This window comes from Haemaphysalis longicornis, unplaced genomic scaffold, assembly GCF_048455015.1.
Source record: "Haemaphysalis longicornis isolate Haplotype H1 unplaced genomic scaffold, Haemaphysalis longicornis Haplotype H1 scaffold_3, whole genome shotgun sequence".
In the NCBI taxonomy this organism is placed as follows: Eukaryota; Metazoa; Arthropoda; class Arachnida; order Ixodida; family Ixodidae; genus Haemaphysalis; species Haemaphysalis longicornis.
The window spans coordinates 131,674,470-131,690,904 of NW_027526335.1; the positions used below are offsets into that span (position 1 = coordinate 131,674,470).

General features: G+C 49.4%; 1 protein-coding gene across 4 annotated transcripts in view; it reads right to left on the reverse strand.

The window, feature by feature from the left end:
* LOC144175091 (protein lin-9 homolog) overlaps positions 1-16,435 on the reverse strand; it is a 50,951-nt gene that overhangs the window by 13,769 nt on the left and 20,747 nt on the right. For all 4 annotated transcript variants that reach the window (XM_077704150.1, XM_077704151.1, XM_077704152.1 and 1 more), the window contains exons 12-15: positions 13,051-13,131; positions 11,939-12,064; positions 7,030-7,263; positions 2,719-2,813 (exon numbers count right to left, since the gene is read on the reverse strand). In XM_077704150.1, the coding sequence (XP_077560276.1) occupies positions 2,719-2,813; positions 7,030-7,263; positions 11,939-12,064; positions 13,051-13,131 (536 nt within the window). The remainder of the gene's footprint in view (positions 1-2,718; positions 2,814-7,029; positions 7,264-11,938; positions 12,065-13,050; positions 13,132-16,435) is intronic.

Here is a 16,435-nt window from a genome sequence, read left to right on the forward strand (position 1 = left end):
GTGGTTACACTATTGCACTTGAATCTCGGCCTTATATTACCCCCTTGCGCATTTCTCCTGTTTGGAGATAGGTACCGCTAGCGTACGCGCTCGCGTAAAATCGACTGGAAAAAAACACCCTTGCTTGCTTTTGAGTTTATTGCACGTTAATGTAGCATGAACAGAATGAAAAACGGCCGCGGAGGGGAGGGGGGGGGGGGGGGGGGGGGGTTCCTTGGCATTTAATGAAGCTTAGCAGGGTGTTCCCTGGGACCAACATGCTTGAGAAACCCTGCCATACAGTATGTTGCGATTTGACGGTGGCAAGCCCTGTCCTAGACCTGTTGCAACGGTGGCAAGACCGGAGGCAAGACCTGTCCTGTGGTGATAATAATGGAGTTCTGAAGGCATAAACAGCTTGTCTTGTGAAGAAAACTTTTGCACTTTTCTTTTTTATTGTTTTCTTTACGCAAAAGTGCTGCCAGGGAGCATAGGAAGTGCATATTTTCTAAACACATCGTGCAGTTAACGTTTAATCCGGCATGATACAGTAAAATCTCGATGATAAGAATCTCGCGGGACCGCGAAAAATATTCGTATCATCCGAAATTCGTATGGACCAACACAGACCGAAAAATTTAGCACTAAAAAAAGTTTTTGTTTATTTCTTTTCTAATTTCACGTGAAGAAATCCGTGACGTTTTTCTGTTGCTTTTTTAACCTCCATGTCGCCAAGTGTTCCTTTCTGGACTTTCGTCTCCTCACTCGCGGTGCCCAAGCTCACTACAGAAGCAATTCTGCACGCGACTCGTGTGCATCGGCGTTGCGCGCGCGATAATTGCCCGTGTCGGAGATTCCGCGCCAGCGGCCGTCTGTGCCACACCAGAGTCTTTCAAAGCATTGAAGGACTCTGGCGATACGGCCAGAAAATGACGCGCGACACGCAGGGCAGTGGGAAAAGCCTGACGCCTTGCGCCAATGTGAAGGCGTGTGCCTCATGGCGGCAGTTTCGAAGCGCTTGAGACAACCGGCTGGACCCGCCGGAGTGGTTTAGGCTTAATACCACGGCAGATATCCCACGGGCGCTTTTACTAGCGGCGCGGATGATTTTTGATAGCACCATTTTCCCTCACATTATTAGCTCATTTACCGCACAAGAAACTTTGTGCGTGCTTTGAGCAGCATTTTAAAGAGCAGTTAGAAGCGGTCACTTGAGCGCCCTGCACCACTTCGCGACCGAAGCCGCCGCCATGTTGCTGCGGCCGGCCGTGCCTCGTGCAGCATTTGGGTGGTTTCGCGGCGGCGTCAGCGCGCCTGTGGAGTACGCGGCGCGTTTGTGCGAGCAGAAAACAACAGCCCGGCCGTTCCTGGAGAAAGAGCGGCAAAGAAGGGATAGAGAGCCCGTACGTCGCCGTCGCCTGCTTGCTCGGCAGTCGGGCCCCTCGCCAGCTCGTTCGTATCATCCGCCGGGCTGCGCAGGTCCGTTCGTAAGAGCCGAAATTTTTCCCATTGCAAACAATGCAATTTCGCCAGGACTTACCAGAAATTCGTATCATCCCGAAATTCGTATCACCCAGAATCGTATCATCGAGATTCCACTGTAATTTGTTATGAGCGCATTACCCCGCATCTATCTACAATTAAACCTCATTATAACGAGACAGTCCATAACGAAATAATGGCCATAATGAGCAAATCGTAATTCCCCTTGAAGGTCTTCATAGAAACCAAAGTGTGTATTAACTTTGTTTTAACAAGGTAAAATTTGCCTGTTGCGGGACATAGCAGACAAAATTCGTTAGAAAATAAAATTTCGAGACAATTTCACAGCAGTGTGCAAGGCAGATTTGAGATGGTGCACAAGGCAACAACCGCATTTTTAGGCTAACAGTTCGAAACTCCCACCATGCACACCCCGGCAACGCATGCAAAGCCGGACAGCGCGCCATCGTCCACTGTGCCCGTGAAGCCATTCCCACCTTCCTTTCGCTGCGCACGGCACGCAGACAATGCACGCGGCTCTCACATCTACAGCATGACCGCATGCAACTGTTGCCGACGCACAGCGCCGGAGCCGCATTGTTGAAGTTGTGTGCATGTTTTTCTCTCTCTCTCTCTCTTTCACTGCTTCAGCCTTATCTTTTATTGCGCTGCGCGTGTGATTTGAGCAGCACGAATTCGCCAGGCAGGAAGCTAAAGACGCTAGACGTGAAGGCGGCTGTGATAAAAGCCGTCGCATTGGGTGCAAACCTGAGCAACTCTTTTGCGTCTAAGCCTGTTTGACATACGAGTTACGTAGTTGGTACTTTGTTGTGTACCGCCATACAGTGCGATTCAATTTTACCCGCCATTTGTTTTGGGCCAGTACAGTGCCCAATATTTGCAATGCCCGCTATGGGTATAATGAAATATTGGTCATAACGAGCAAATCGTGGCACCCCTTCAATTTCATTATAACGAGGTTTAACTGTATTTATGCAACAATTTATTTTACAAGTGTAATAAAAAATATTGTTAGCATTTTTTAGTTACTACACACATATTCGATATCCAATCTGATATTCGAAGGCAGTGTCTTGCCTAATTTCTATTCGATTTGTATTTCAAAATTTCAATATTTGCACACCACTAAAGCCAACGCATGGGCTACAAGATCATCATGATATGCTCCAATGGCATATTCACTGTCTGAATTTCCACGCCCACCCAAGAGGACGACAGGCAGGGGTGGCTACTCACGCAACGTTGCGGCTGTCCAGTCCACCTTGTACTTCCACCAGGGCCTCACTCAGCGACTGCAGCTCAAACGAGTTCAGGTCCCCTTGCGCCAGGTTCTGCGAAATGGGCAAAGCGCAACACGGGCTTGTACACACTGCTCACTTCCACTCCTGCTGTGAGCTCAGCCTTGATCGGATGGTAAAAGCGTGGTCAAAATAAACGGGAAATGAAATTAACCAAAGTTTTGATTGTGGCGTTTCATGCGCTGACGCTACACAGGCGATGAGGCACGCCGTAGTGGAGGGCTCCAGATTGATTTTGACCACCAGGGGATCTTTAACGTGCACCGAAATCTCGAACACACGGGCGTTCTTGCTTTTCGCCTCCATCAGAAAAATGGCCGCTGCAGCTGGGAATCAAACCAGTGTCCTTGGGCTCAGCAGCACAACGCCATAGCCACTGAGCCACCGCGGCGGGTAAATTAACCAAAATCAAAAGTACAGTCTTTGTTAAAATTTTCTAGGCCAAGCCAGAAATGCGCAGGGCGCAAAAAATTCAATGTATACGCATACCTACGAGCGAGGCTGAAACTTTGTCTGCCAGAAAGCTAGCGAAAACACCATTTTCTTACTCATAAAATATTTTTGTCACATTAAAAGGCAAAGCTTATTCTTTGAATTCTTTGGTCGCGAAGGTTTAGGATTGGCTAACAAAATTTTGGCAAAGGGTGTACAGACACCCTGGACTGCTTATAATGAGGGTTCAACACTTTCAGGGTTTTTTATTTATTTTTATTTATTTATTTGTTAAGTGCCCATGAACAGCATGTTGCCTTTGGCGTGGTTCCTGAAACTAAAGAAACAAAGTAAAGAGCGGTATATACATTGGGGGAAGAAGAGCAGAGAGAGAGAAGAAAAAACAGATATGGATCGAACACCGCAAGACCAACTGACACATGATTTTACAACACAAAGAAGTACACTCCGGCTCTGGGCCAATCTTTTACAGCTCAAACAGAAGTGCTCCAACAGCCAAGGATACTCAGATCAGATGCGCAGTGGTGCCACTGATAACGGTGATTTGGAGCAATTTTTGTATCAGCAAATTATTAATTTTGGAGCAATTTGGAGCACCTAAATGCCAGTTTTGGAGCACCTTGGAGCAACTAAACATCAACTGCTAGATATGTTCAAAGCAACTCTCAACACTAAACATTAACCAGTATCGTCCAGTAATTGATGTAGAGGTCGCCATGGAATGGGCTTCACGATGCTTTTCACACGTGCGATCAAAAATGGACGGCACAGCTGAAGAATAATGGCCTTCTTGTCCTTACTAGGGAAGACTTTTTCAAGGAGTCACTGAAAACGCTCCATAGTTGGCAGGCTCGAACCTGTATTAAAAATAGCTTTCACAGTCAGCTCACCCAATAGCCCAAGAATAGCCAAATAGCCAATAAAAATTCCACCAACCACAAAAAAGTAGCCATATTTGGCTATTTATAGCCCCAACCTGGCATCCCTGGGGCAATGGGATTTTTTTCGCACTTATTTCGAAACAGTCGCTAGAAATCGCCAGAAGTTTGATGCAATTAAATAGTATCCACGCAATAGCAAAAAATGCCACAAAACATAATTTGCAAGGTATTTTGCTCCTTTCTGGTGCGAATAATAGGCAAAAAGGCAAGCTGGAAATACGCATGGAGCACTTTTGCATGCGATTCGTGCGCGTCGGCGTTGCGCGTGCGATTTTTTCACGCCCGCGTCGACGATTCCACGCACGCAGCAGCTTCTGCCTCGCTCAGAAAATGACGCGCGTCGCGTGCGGCAGTGGGAGGAGCCTGGCGACTTGCGCCAATGGGGAGGCGCGCGCCTCATGGCGGCGGTTTTGAAGCGCTCGAGACAGCCCGGTCACGGCCGGTTGGCTCCGTCCGAGGGGGTTTAGGCTCACCACCCTGGCAGGTATTGCATGGACGCTTTCACTGGCGACGCGGATGGTGTTTTATAGTGACGATTTCACCCACATTATAAGCTCATTTACCACACAAGCAACTTCGTGTGTGCATTGAGCGGTATTTTAGAGAGCGCTTAAAAGTGGTCGCTCGAGCTCCCCACACCACTTCGTGGGCGAAGCCGCCGCCATGTTGCCGCGCCGCTCGCAGCGTGCGGGTGGTTACGCGGCAGCGCGCCTGTGCCGTGTGCAGCGCGTTTTCGCAAGCAGAAAATGCTCCACGAGGTTCATGCTTTAGAGAGACTGGCCATTTTTCACGGCCCGCTTCACTTGCGATGGTTTACTTTGCGAGCCCAACAATCGAAGCGGGAGCTTGCAGCCAAGCGCGTCATGCATGCTGCGAAACGGTGCTCCAGCTGGCTCTCGGGGCGGAGAGAGCCGGCAATAAACGCCACCTAAAACTACCTATTGTTCATAGCAGGAACCATTGGAAACTACAGCAAGAAGGAAAGTTTTGAACCGCGGTACGCCAGCGCTGCAATGAGTTGCTAGACGAAAACACTGTATCGGCGGTACAGTGACGGCGCCAACCAAACTCACCGCGGCCAACACGATGACGGGTGCTAGGGAGTTCAAGTTATCAAGCCGAATTAGTTACACAGGTCTAGAGACCACTGTGAAGTAGTGCTTGTAACAGGCTGCACGCGATTTGCACGACACAAATTTTGGCGCACTTTTGGCGCACTTGCTTGCAAAATCGTGGTTTTTTTATCAGGATGGCGCACGATACCTCATTTGGCGCAAATTGGCGCATTTGGCGCAGGAGTGGCAGCACTGGATGCGTCAACAAAGTCATAGAGGATTTGAGCTCTCTGGACAAGACTTTTATTATTCATCTATATAAAATATATGACAAAACATAAAACAATTATAACTAATATAAACCATAAAAATGAGTATAACTAAATGCCTGTACAATTCGGTTAGAACTGAAAAAGATCAGTTTCTCCAACTGCCAGGTGCACAGGAAACTAAAAGTCCCTAACCTTTTTAACACCCTCTCTCAAGCTGTGCTAGTATCTGTGTGGATATGTGAAGTAGGCTGTGCTCAAAAATGTACTACAGTTGAACCTCGTTATAAGAGACACGGATGTAAGAGACAAATGGGTATAAGAGACACTATTCACCCACATGGTTGGCTGCCCTATCTTTCTCATTAAATTGACCTCTTTTATAACAGACATCGGATGTAGAAGATTGGTTATAAGGGACAAGTCATCCTTGAACTCTAACCAATATTCTCGCTTGTAACAGACATTTTAACTTCAGATGCAGTGCCACCAGTCACTAATTGCCGTTGCTATTTATTATAACTTCAGCAAACACACAGTGGTTCAGTCAGCTATGAAATGTCGATGAGAAGCCCTGCCAATGGAAATGCAACTTACAGAAGTGGTTGAAGCTTACTGCCATCCATTGGATGGAGCGCAATCGCACGTGCGGGCTCTCCCACTCGCATAGCTCCCAATCAAGAAGCATCGCAGATGTTGAATCCTGGAAGCGTAATGAATAGCCTGAGCACACAGTGGAAGAAGCTGTGCGCTCTGGCTATTCATCAGGCCTGTGAAATCAACATCTACGATTCATCTTCCACAAACAAGGAAAGGAAAAAAAAGCTTGTAGAATTGGTTGTAAAAAACAGTGCAAATACAGTCATGAAGCAAACAAAGATTCAGAACCGTTTCATAAATTCTGGGGGCCAAACATAAATTACCTAGAATGAATCTTTTGCAACATGTTTTAGTGTTCTTTTGAGCTTATTTTAGTCATATAGTGCCTGCATTGAAATAGGGGTTGATCAGTAAGTGAAAACATGGTACCCTGCTTATAAAAGACATCTCATATAAGAGACAGAAACTGCTCCCCGGTACGCGTCTCTTATAAAGGGGTTCAACTGTAGCACTGGTTGCCTGACTAGTACTGGCTATCACATTTCACTGATAAGTTTCAGTGGTACATCAAGGACTTGAGGACACGGCGGAGGTTCCTGCTTGGCCAGACTGGCAATACCAACCAAACACCGGTGTGGTTTGATATGCGGAGCAGGAGATTCATTGCCAGAAAGGGAGAGCCCTCTCAGAAGAAAGTAACGGGTCAGCTTGGAAACGAGGCAAGCCTAGATTTGAATAAACCCAGCATATTTTCCAGCCATTTACAAAATCCGAAAACAACCACAGTTTCCAAATAGTGTGATCCCATTTTACGAAAACTAGCACCATGGCATTAAACTACTTTGGCGTCCCAAGTGCTTGAACCCCCCACCCAACCTTTACCATAAACGACACCCAGTGGTTGTTGCTCCACAGGCGCAGCCGTGCCCACCTTGATCTGCAGCATGAGCGAGGTGAGCTTGGCCACCAGGTCCACCGCCCGGGCGGCCGTCTCTGCCGCCTCCGAGGACGACTCCCGGGGAGAGGAGCCCGAGGCGGCCAGGGCGGCGGCCATGCTTCCCCCCGGGGGCGCGCAGCTGCGCATCAGCTCCCGGGCCTCTGCCAGGCACTTGCTGCGCACCGCCTGCGGCTGCATGTCGAACTGCAGGCCCTGCTCGGGGGCCAGCTGCAACGCCACAGGGAGAGGGCCGTTTCAAAAGGGGCCACGAAGAACGATTGATTTGAAAGACGGCTCTGTCCCAACAACGACACCGGTTCTATCGCAAACCCCGAGCAAGTAATGGAGATGTTACGAAAGACAGACGAAGCAGTAGCAACTCCCCAGCCACTTTTCAGCAATTTCTCTATGACATCACAGAATTAGTTTGTATGACTGGCGGCCACCGACCTAAGCCGTCGTCAAAAAACATGACTGGGTCATTGTACAATGAGTGGGGCATCTTGGCCTGTTTATTTGTATCACCTGAATGCTAATATGCAATTAATACACTGTAATTGCGGTTTTAGTGCTGCCCGATATGACACCAATCCTGTCCATATTACGGCACTGTAGCAGGAAATTCAAAAGCTCTTCAATATTTCTTGCATTTTTTTTGGTTAAAGAAAACACCTTTCATGGCTGGAATCGAGCTGCGCGAGCTGCCAAAGGCTACCATACTTATTCGAATATAAGGCAAGGTTTTTTACAAAATCTGTAGTCGCAAAGTTGTACCCTGCATTATATTCGAAGCTCAGTGTATATACAGTGTAGACCATTTATAACGTAACCGCTTATAGTGCGGGACCGGATATAACGCGGGTTTTTGTGACCACCGGTTTGCCTCCCATAGAACTCAATGCATAAGCATACCACTTAAAGGGGCACTGACACAAAAATTTTGCATCTTGGTTTTTTTGTTGCGATAAGTAGCTAGTGACCTACTTATAACCTGTAGAAACCTCATTTGCTTCAGCGTGCGACGGTTGTTTAATTAGAGGCATTTTCAATGCGGCCAGTCGCAGTTTCGGTTTCAGCGAGTGCCGCGAAACGATGGATTTTGTGTGAACAAAGCTGACCACGTGACCGTCGGAGGGATATCACAGTTACAGAGCAGAGCCGCCGTAGCACTGTCGAATCCGCATCGACGGCAGTTTCTGCGAATGCCCCCCCGTACTGATCTCGTGAGGCGCCTAATTAAAGAGCGACCGTGGATGTGACGCAGGCGCTGCGAGTGCAAATGCTACCGCGGCTAACGAACGACGCGCGCCGCTCGAGACGGTGGGTGGCAAGACGCGCGCTGGGAGCAGCCGGCCGGTCTGCCTACAGGTCCGCCTACAGATGTGTTCGGCTTAGCACTGCGGCGGATATTCGAGTGCCGCTCTCGTAAGCGGTGCAGATGACAATTTTTAATGCAACCCGCCATGGCATCATTAACTCCTTTCTCATGTAAGCCACCATGGTCGGGACTTGGGGACAATTTCGTGCAGCGGTAACAAGCTATCACTCGAGCTACCTGCGCCGGCGTGGGCCACTTCGCGGCCGTGGCCGCCGCCTGCACAGCGACCGTGCGGCTTGCTCAATGGGCTTTTCGTGCCTCCGGCGCGTTTCCGCATCCAATGGTAATAAACAGTAATAGAAACAGAGTGCCTGGAATCGCTGTAGAACTTTGGTCGGGGCCAGCTGCCCGATGAGCTGACGAAATCACGGCGCCTCCGCCGCCAACGATCGGGTCGTTCGTTCTCGAGAGCAGAAGCTCCGCCCTCCGGCCCTCCGATTGGAGCGGCGAGCCGGCAGTGCGGAAGCGGCAAACACAAACTCGTGACGTGTTTGGATGTTGTTTATTTACACTTGCGCGTGGTCCTCTGCTGGCCGCTCGGTTGCGTTTCGCACACTTCAAAATTGATTTTAAATATGTTCTAGGCTGTATTCACCGCTGATATTTTGCAGATGATGTATATGTGTTCCCACCAATCTATCTCCGAAGTTATCTCGCCTTCAAAATTTTGTGTCAGTGCCCCTTTAAAGATGCGGTTGGCCGAACCACAATACCGTTTATAGTGCGGTTTTTCGGCGGATCTGCTGATCGACCGGCGCAGCTGGGCCATCGTTTTAGGGTAGCAAAAGAAAAAAAGAAATGATGAAATCGGCCATCTGACGCAGCGCGCACCCCTTGCTCTCCTCTAACTTCGACGCAGAAGAAAAAAATAGGCACCCTTTAGTTCGCGCGTACGTGATAACCACAGCTGTCCTTGCTTGATGCACCTCGGAAGATAGCGACCGACTCCCCGTCCGCACGTGGCAAGTTGTTTCTATTAATCGTGAACCGCATGGCCCGTTTTCGCACACGAATTGTGCACATCGGCGTTGCGCGTGCGTTTTTTTCATGCTCGCGTCTACGATTCCACGCTCGCAGTGGCTTCTTCGCGTGGCAGTGGGAGAAGCCTGACGACTTGCACCAATGGAAAGACGCGCACCTAATGGCGAGAGATTCGACGCGCCCCGAGCCGGCAAGCTGCGCCAGAGGTGTTTAGGCTAAAGTCCCTCGATCAGATGAAAAGACTTTAGTTTAGGCTTACCACCGCGGTATTTTTTGATGGGCGCTTTCACAAGCAGCGTGGATGGCAGTTTATATTCCACTTTGCGGTCACATTATCAGCTCTTTTATTTCATGAGCATCTTCGCTTGCGCCTCGTGCGGCATTTCAGCGAGCGGTTAGAAGTTGTAGCTGAAGCTGCCTGCACCGCTTCACGGCCAGTGCCGACGCCATGTTGCCGCCTCTTACTGCGCCGCACACACGCCAGTTGTATCCGCGCCGGCGTCGCCGCGCCGGCGTCGCCGCGCCTGCGGCGTGCGCTGCACGTTTTCGCGCGAAATCGCTCCATGCGGTTCACGCTTTAGAACATTGTGCAGATAAGCCACCGCTCTTTCCGAACAAGCGAGCCGCGCGAAGGTTTCCACCATTGCGTTGATAAGCAGCCGCCTTCGCCATCGTGAACACAAGGTGGGGTAAAAAAAAAAAAAAAAAAAATCCTGCTGGCCTTTCTTATCATGTCCTGCGGCATCTTCATAGACGCAAAAAACGCAGCCATGGTCTTTCAAAACACAAACACAACGGAAGTTAAAGCCGCACTCGCCGTTTGTAAGACCGCGCTTTTGCAATGTGAGACCCTGCAGCAGCGGCTGATGTTAAAAATAATACGAAATAAAGACCCTGCCTTCGTTTTTAGGTGCTGTGCGATTGGGTGATAAAAAATTTAGGATGTCTTGAGAGGTAGGTGGCGATTTGGTTGAATTCGCGCACGTTTTGGTTATAGTGCGGTACCGCTTATAGTGCAGATTTTTGCGGCTCCCGCGACATACGTTATAAGCGGTCTACACTGTATATGGCGATTTTTAGGGGCGAAGCTCCTTAGGGCGTGGGTATGTCCATCCTCGACGTATGTATGTAGCCACCTCTAGTTTAGTTCTTGGATTGTTTACTAGATGGCGTGGCTACCTCTAGTTTAGTTCTTGGATTGTTTACTAGATGGCGGTACTTGTATATGATGAAAAGATGCGCTTGGATTGTTTACTAGATGGCGTGGCTACCTCTAGTTTAGTTCTTGGATTGTTTACTAGATGGCGGGGAGCATTGTAATAAAATCCGTTCGCTGTTGGCGCGCGCTCGGAGTCGCCCGATGGATAAGGCTGCAGATGTGCGAGCCCGCGAAGCAGAAGCGCTCCGTGAAGCTGCGTGACGCCGCCGCCAAGATCCTGCCGTACGAGAACGGGAGGCCGAAGCGTGTCGTCTGGCTGCGCGACGACGCCGCCAAGATCCCAGCGTTCGAGAACGAGAGGCCCAAGCGTCACGGCAACGGCGCGAGGACCCTGCCGTACGCGAAGCGGCACGGCTGCGGCGCGAAGAGGATCTCCAAAACGTCAGAGAACGGGAAGCGGCGAAAAAGCGCGCGTATCGGCAGGCAGACCCCGATGCAGCGAGAGCTCGTGAGGCGTCTGCAAAACGCATCAGGCGAGCTCAGCCCCAAGGTGCCGACGCGCGGTTTAAGCGAGACTTTCTAGACGTTACGTTCGGACACAGATGTAGTGGGCGAACTTTCACTGAAGAGTCACGGTTTTACCGATGATTTCCCCTCAGGAGCTTCGCCCACTCATCATCATTCACCCCGTGGATATGCTGTGAATTTTTTTTTTTTACTCTCCAAACTGTACCCTCACCTTATAATCGAATAAATACGGTATTTCTGTCAAATTGTGCAAAATCGTATTTTGTCTTTACAGCTTCTTCAAGGGGAGTTATTTTCAGCGTGATTACCCTAGTTATTGTGTCAGAGTTTGATGTTTTTGTTTACATTTGCGTTCCTTCCAAACAAAAGTTTAGTCCCGAGTTCAGCGCTGTGCCAACTGTCCCCTTTCTTTTTTCCTTGTGTATCTTGTGCTGTTGTGTTATACCTCAAATCTGAACCAACTAGCTGAACCTGGTCGCCCAAGGTGGCATCACTGTTCAAAGCTGGTCGTAACGCCCAAGATGGTTGCTGGCTCTTCCATAGGTGAAAATAGTTATTTATTTTCGAAGTAAGCAGGGAAGTTCCGTTATCATTCTTAATGTTATACAAAACAGACCACAAAACATGACCTTTGTGTAAAGTTAAAGCCTGAACTGAGAAGCGCTTTGCCCAGAGAAAGTTTTGGAAGACACTAATTAATCCTTGTATACTTTCTATGTATACAAGGAAGGGGAGAGGTCATGTACTCAATATCCAGGGGAGGTAGCACAATACTGCAACCACCTTAAAACATGCACCAAACAATGTTGTGAAACTCGCTCGAGAATAGAGCAGAGGCACAGCAGTCCCGAACACACCCGTTCGCAGTAGGTCATGATGCCCTCGAGGGTGTCCTGCAGGTCCTCGTTGAGCACCTCAAACTCCATGATGAGGGCCGCATACCGCTTCTTGAACTCGGGCCGCACCACCATCCGGTACGAAGTCTGCAAAGCAGCAGGCGACAAAATGAGAGAGCATCCAAAGGGACCATCTTGGACATACAATTTTTACATGCTTGGCTCTGACAAATCAGACAAGCCCGCACATTTTCTACCCCTGGGGCGCATCTGGTAGTGGAAAGCCCAGTTTTTCTCCCAAGTTGGCCGCGCATGTGTAAATGGCTTTATCGTATTCCTGGAGAACACAGTAACCGGCACTCCGATGATGATGACGATTTAGGTGACAAAGGCAAACAGCACCATGACAATGGTGAGATAATATTGGACGTTGAAATAGAATCCATGATAAAATGCACCGGTTTAAAACTTCGCTATCGATGTCGGTGTACAGGGCCATTTAAAACATTACGAGTCTAGGCATCTCAGGTGTAGAAGCCTCAAATGCTGCCATTGTTCTGCGCCAGATCATGAGGACAGGTAAGCATATGGGCAGTAACATGCGTATTTTAAAGTCAATAATCTGGAAGAATCTAATTAATTAAAAACTCTTTTGTAAGAAAACATAAGACGATCTGATAGAAATAATGGAGGGTGCAAAGGTATAACCGGCACTCTGAGTACATACTTGAGCTGTCTAGGATTTTAAGCTACACTCAGCCGGCTTTTAGGACAGAGCTTGCACTGCAGTTCCTTCAACTTGAAGTTCCTTAAACTTGGAGTCCCTGCTGCTGCTCCCTGCGTAATGCGACTGGCACTGCACATCATCTCACAGTTGCCTCACATTTTGCAGCACCGCTTGGGAGCAGTTTCAGCACAATACTGCCTTTTGGAGCAGTATGGCGCAGCACTTCCACCCCTGCCACTGTTCCTCAGTTAAAATGGAAATTTCAGAAACCTAGTTTTCCGCATATGTACGAAGTTGTCCTGTTCCCACGCCAACACCAGTCCTTTTAAGTGGTTTTTTTAAAAGAGTGCAGTTACTCCCATTTGCCTGTTAGCTAATAGCATGAAGTTGGGCAACAGGTTCTCACCATCCTCTCGGCTTGCGAGTTCATGTCCCGCAGTTTGTCAATTTTTTGCCTTTTCACAGAAAGGATCTTGGATAGCTGGACCTGGAAGAAAAGCAGAGCACAGCCAAAGTGAGTAGAGCAGCATTTGGAAACGGAAGGTAGAAAGTGACAATGAGCACGAACAGCAGCCAAAAAATTCACTGACGATTACTATACTCCCTAATGCGAAATTTGTGCGCAGCGCGAACTGCAGTCTTCTCGGTCATGGCGCACATCTGCTGCGTCTCGGGAAGTGATCGCGTGATCAGCGAACACACGGCGGCGCACTCTACTGTGCTGTTATCTCGCAGTGCGTCGCTGCCGCCGGCAAGATGTTGTTGCAAATCGTGTTTGAACCTCCCGCGCAAATGTCACGTGGTTTGCACGGAGGAGCAGTGTCTGGTGAGAGTGTGAGGGAGCAGCAGTGAGGGAGATGGCGCCATAGCAGCGCATACTGCCCTCCACCTCACATTTTCGCCAGACACTCCAATGAGTGCCTCGTGCGGGTTCAGCATGCCGCCCTCCCCCTCATGTTTTCGCTTTCCTCCACCGTTTACTTACTTTCTGTCTTCGCTCACTCGGTTACAATGCGAAGACTGTCGCCATCGCCGCCGCGACACAACAGTAGCGGCCACCAAAGTGCTTGCGCACTGAAACCACTTCACCCAGAAACTGTAGAACTAGAGCACCATTTGCAAACACTCGATTGATTGTAGGGCTTAACGCGCCGACGCAACGCAGGTGATGAGGCGCGCCAGAGTGGAGGGCTCCAGATTAATTTTGACCACCTGGGGATCTTTTAACATGCGCCGAAATCTCGTACACACGGGCGTTTTCGCTTTTCGCCTCCATCGGATAAGCGGCCGCCGCGGCCGGGGATCGAAACCGCGGAATGGAATGGAGCAGCGAACGCCTTAGCCACTGAGCCACCGTGGCGGGTCATTTGCAAACACTCAAATTAGTAGGTAACACACCTCCAAACGCACTTTCACGTTTCCCCAAGACCAGCTCTTCTCAGTGCACCATGGGACTTCAGCCAAAAGCAGGATACTATATATAACTGCTATGGCACATAGCCATATAAATACAACAAAGCAACACAAAAGAAACGACAAATATGTGCTTCCTTTAGTTCAAACTTTTAGGCTTTCGTAATAGAGCCTGAATAAACATGGCTGTGCATTCCCATTTTCTTGATCTGTGAAGCCAGGCAGTGTCACATGTTCACTAAGCAGGGGCCGCATACATGTAGTTTAGTATGACGCTTTCATGATGTAATTGCGGAACCCAGATCAAGGTGCCCGATGTCAGAAAAAGTTAGCTAAGTGCTGGTGACATAGCAGTAGGTCACCACTGTGGCAGCCGTGATGGACTAACCTGCTGCCCTAGTGTTGTGTACGCCGAAAGGAGTGCTCCTCTCGAAGCAAAAGGCTCATGACAATCGCTACTATGTCACGGACCCTTTGAACGATCTCTACTCCCCCCCGCCCAATCATTTTCTATTTGAAGTGAAGAAGCAGAGCCCAAGCAGGCACAGTAAAAGACGTATGCTTGCCAGTGCAAAAAGCACGTGACAAGTCGACCAGGAGCCTCCAGCCCTGATTGACCCCTGCCCCAGGCCATGTGCAGGGCCACTTATGGCCAGCGGCAAACTCCAGCAGCCAGTATCTAGCCCCATAGATTGGAGGCAAATACCCAATTTCCCGACACTGAATACAGCCGCCAAGCATTGTTTGCTACTTTTTCCCTACTTTTTTATTCTATAGGTTGCATTCACTAGCATGGCGCGCATGCCAGCAATTATGTGTGTCGCCTTAGCAACGGGGACGTGCGGGCTTGGGCATGGTGGTATTCGCATGAGGCCGTCCCAGTGAGCTCAAAAGCATTACCTCCACTTTAACTACCGTTTCACACAGCGCCCTATACAGCCTACCTGTCGCAAGACATGAGTGAAGTGATTGCCAGATACCGGCAGATGCCGGCAGTGATTCCAGCTGCCGTGTTTTGGTATCGGCCCCAGATTGCTTAGCTATCAGCGAACGCTTCCACTCGCCGATAGATGTCGCTAGTCGCCCAGCTAACGCAATTGCTGCTACGCCGCTACGCTATTATTGCTGTACCTCCATCGTCATGCGCCTGAACAGCACAGTTTCTTGGGAATTATTATTCAGCTTTTGTACTGAACGACTCAGCAGTGGGCAACGTGCGGGTGCAGCTGTGTCTATATCCGTACTTGCAGGCAACTGAGCTGCAGCATAGGGATTTCGTGCATCATGCCAGTTTCCGCAACCGCGGCTCCATTCTCCAGTGGGGCTACCGAGTTCTCTAGCGGAAGTACAGCATCACCACGCATTCTCACTGCTACAGTTGAACCTCGCAATAACGAAACCGCCGGGGGAAACCCCCAAAATTCGGTTTCATGGGAATTTCGTTGCCGCGAGAATGAAACATAAAACGAAAGAAAAATCTCCCACAAGCCGAAAATTTATTTCCTAAAGTCGGTTATATTACTTTGCGAGCCTTACCTTGCCGCGACTTCATAGCTCAGCTCTCACACTACAAGAAGTGGTTGTTTACTAGCCGCTATACGCGCCTAAGAACGACGGTATTGTAGACGGCATTGTCCTCTACAGGTATTCTCTGCACGTTTTTTCCTCCTTGGCCCTCAGACCCGAGTACGTATCAACCGGAGTATAGGTCGACCCGGTACGCAGGTCAACCCCCTACCTTGAGGTAGAAAAAGTTGACAAAAAAAAAAAAAAAAAAAATCGGCAGAGAAGTTCACACACATAGTCTATGTTTATTTTCGCCGCCCGTCCATCCCTGCCACTCACTATGCCTGCCGAAGCCACTCATCCGAGGATGACAGCTTCTCACTGTCAGCGTCCCACAGAGCGTCATCTTCAGTGCCGTCGCGCGCGTTGCTGATGGAGCCCTTCCTAACTGCTTGTGCAACCATGTCGTCGGGCAGCAACTGCCAAGAGGACACCCAGCTTGACACAGTTGCGAGGGATGGTATTCACAGCCGACCTGTAGGTGTCTTTTTGTTGTCGCCGGCTATCCACTCACGGTACAGTTCGCGGAGCTGGTCCTTAAATGGCTTGTTCAAGACAACGTTCAACGGCTGAAGGTCATTTCTCCCGGAATCCCTGCAAGGTCGGTCCTCGCGTCGCCTTCTCACTGCCTGTTGAGATTAGCTTCACTTCCCTAGCCCCGCGTTGGCCGACTATGGTGGCTGACGGCATGTCAAACCACACCGGGGTTTAGTCTGTGCTGCCTATTTGCCCCAGGAGAAACGTTTTTTTCCTCCCGCAGACAAATCACATATCACTGAAAGTTGATTAGCCTCTCTTCATACACATCCAGC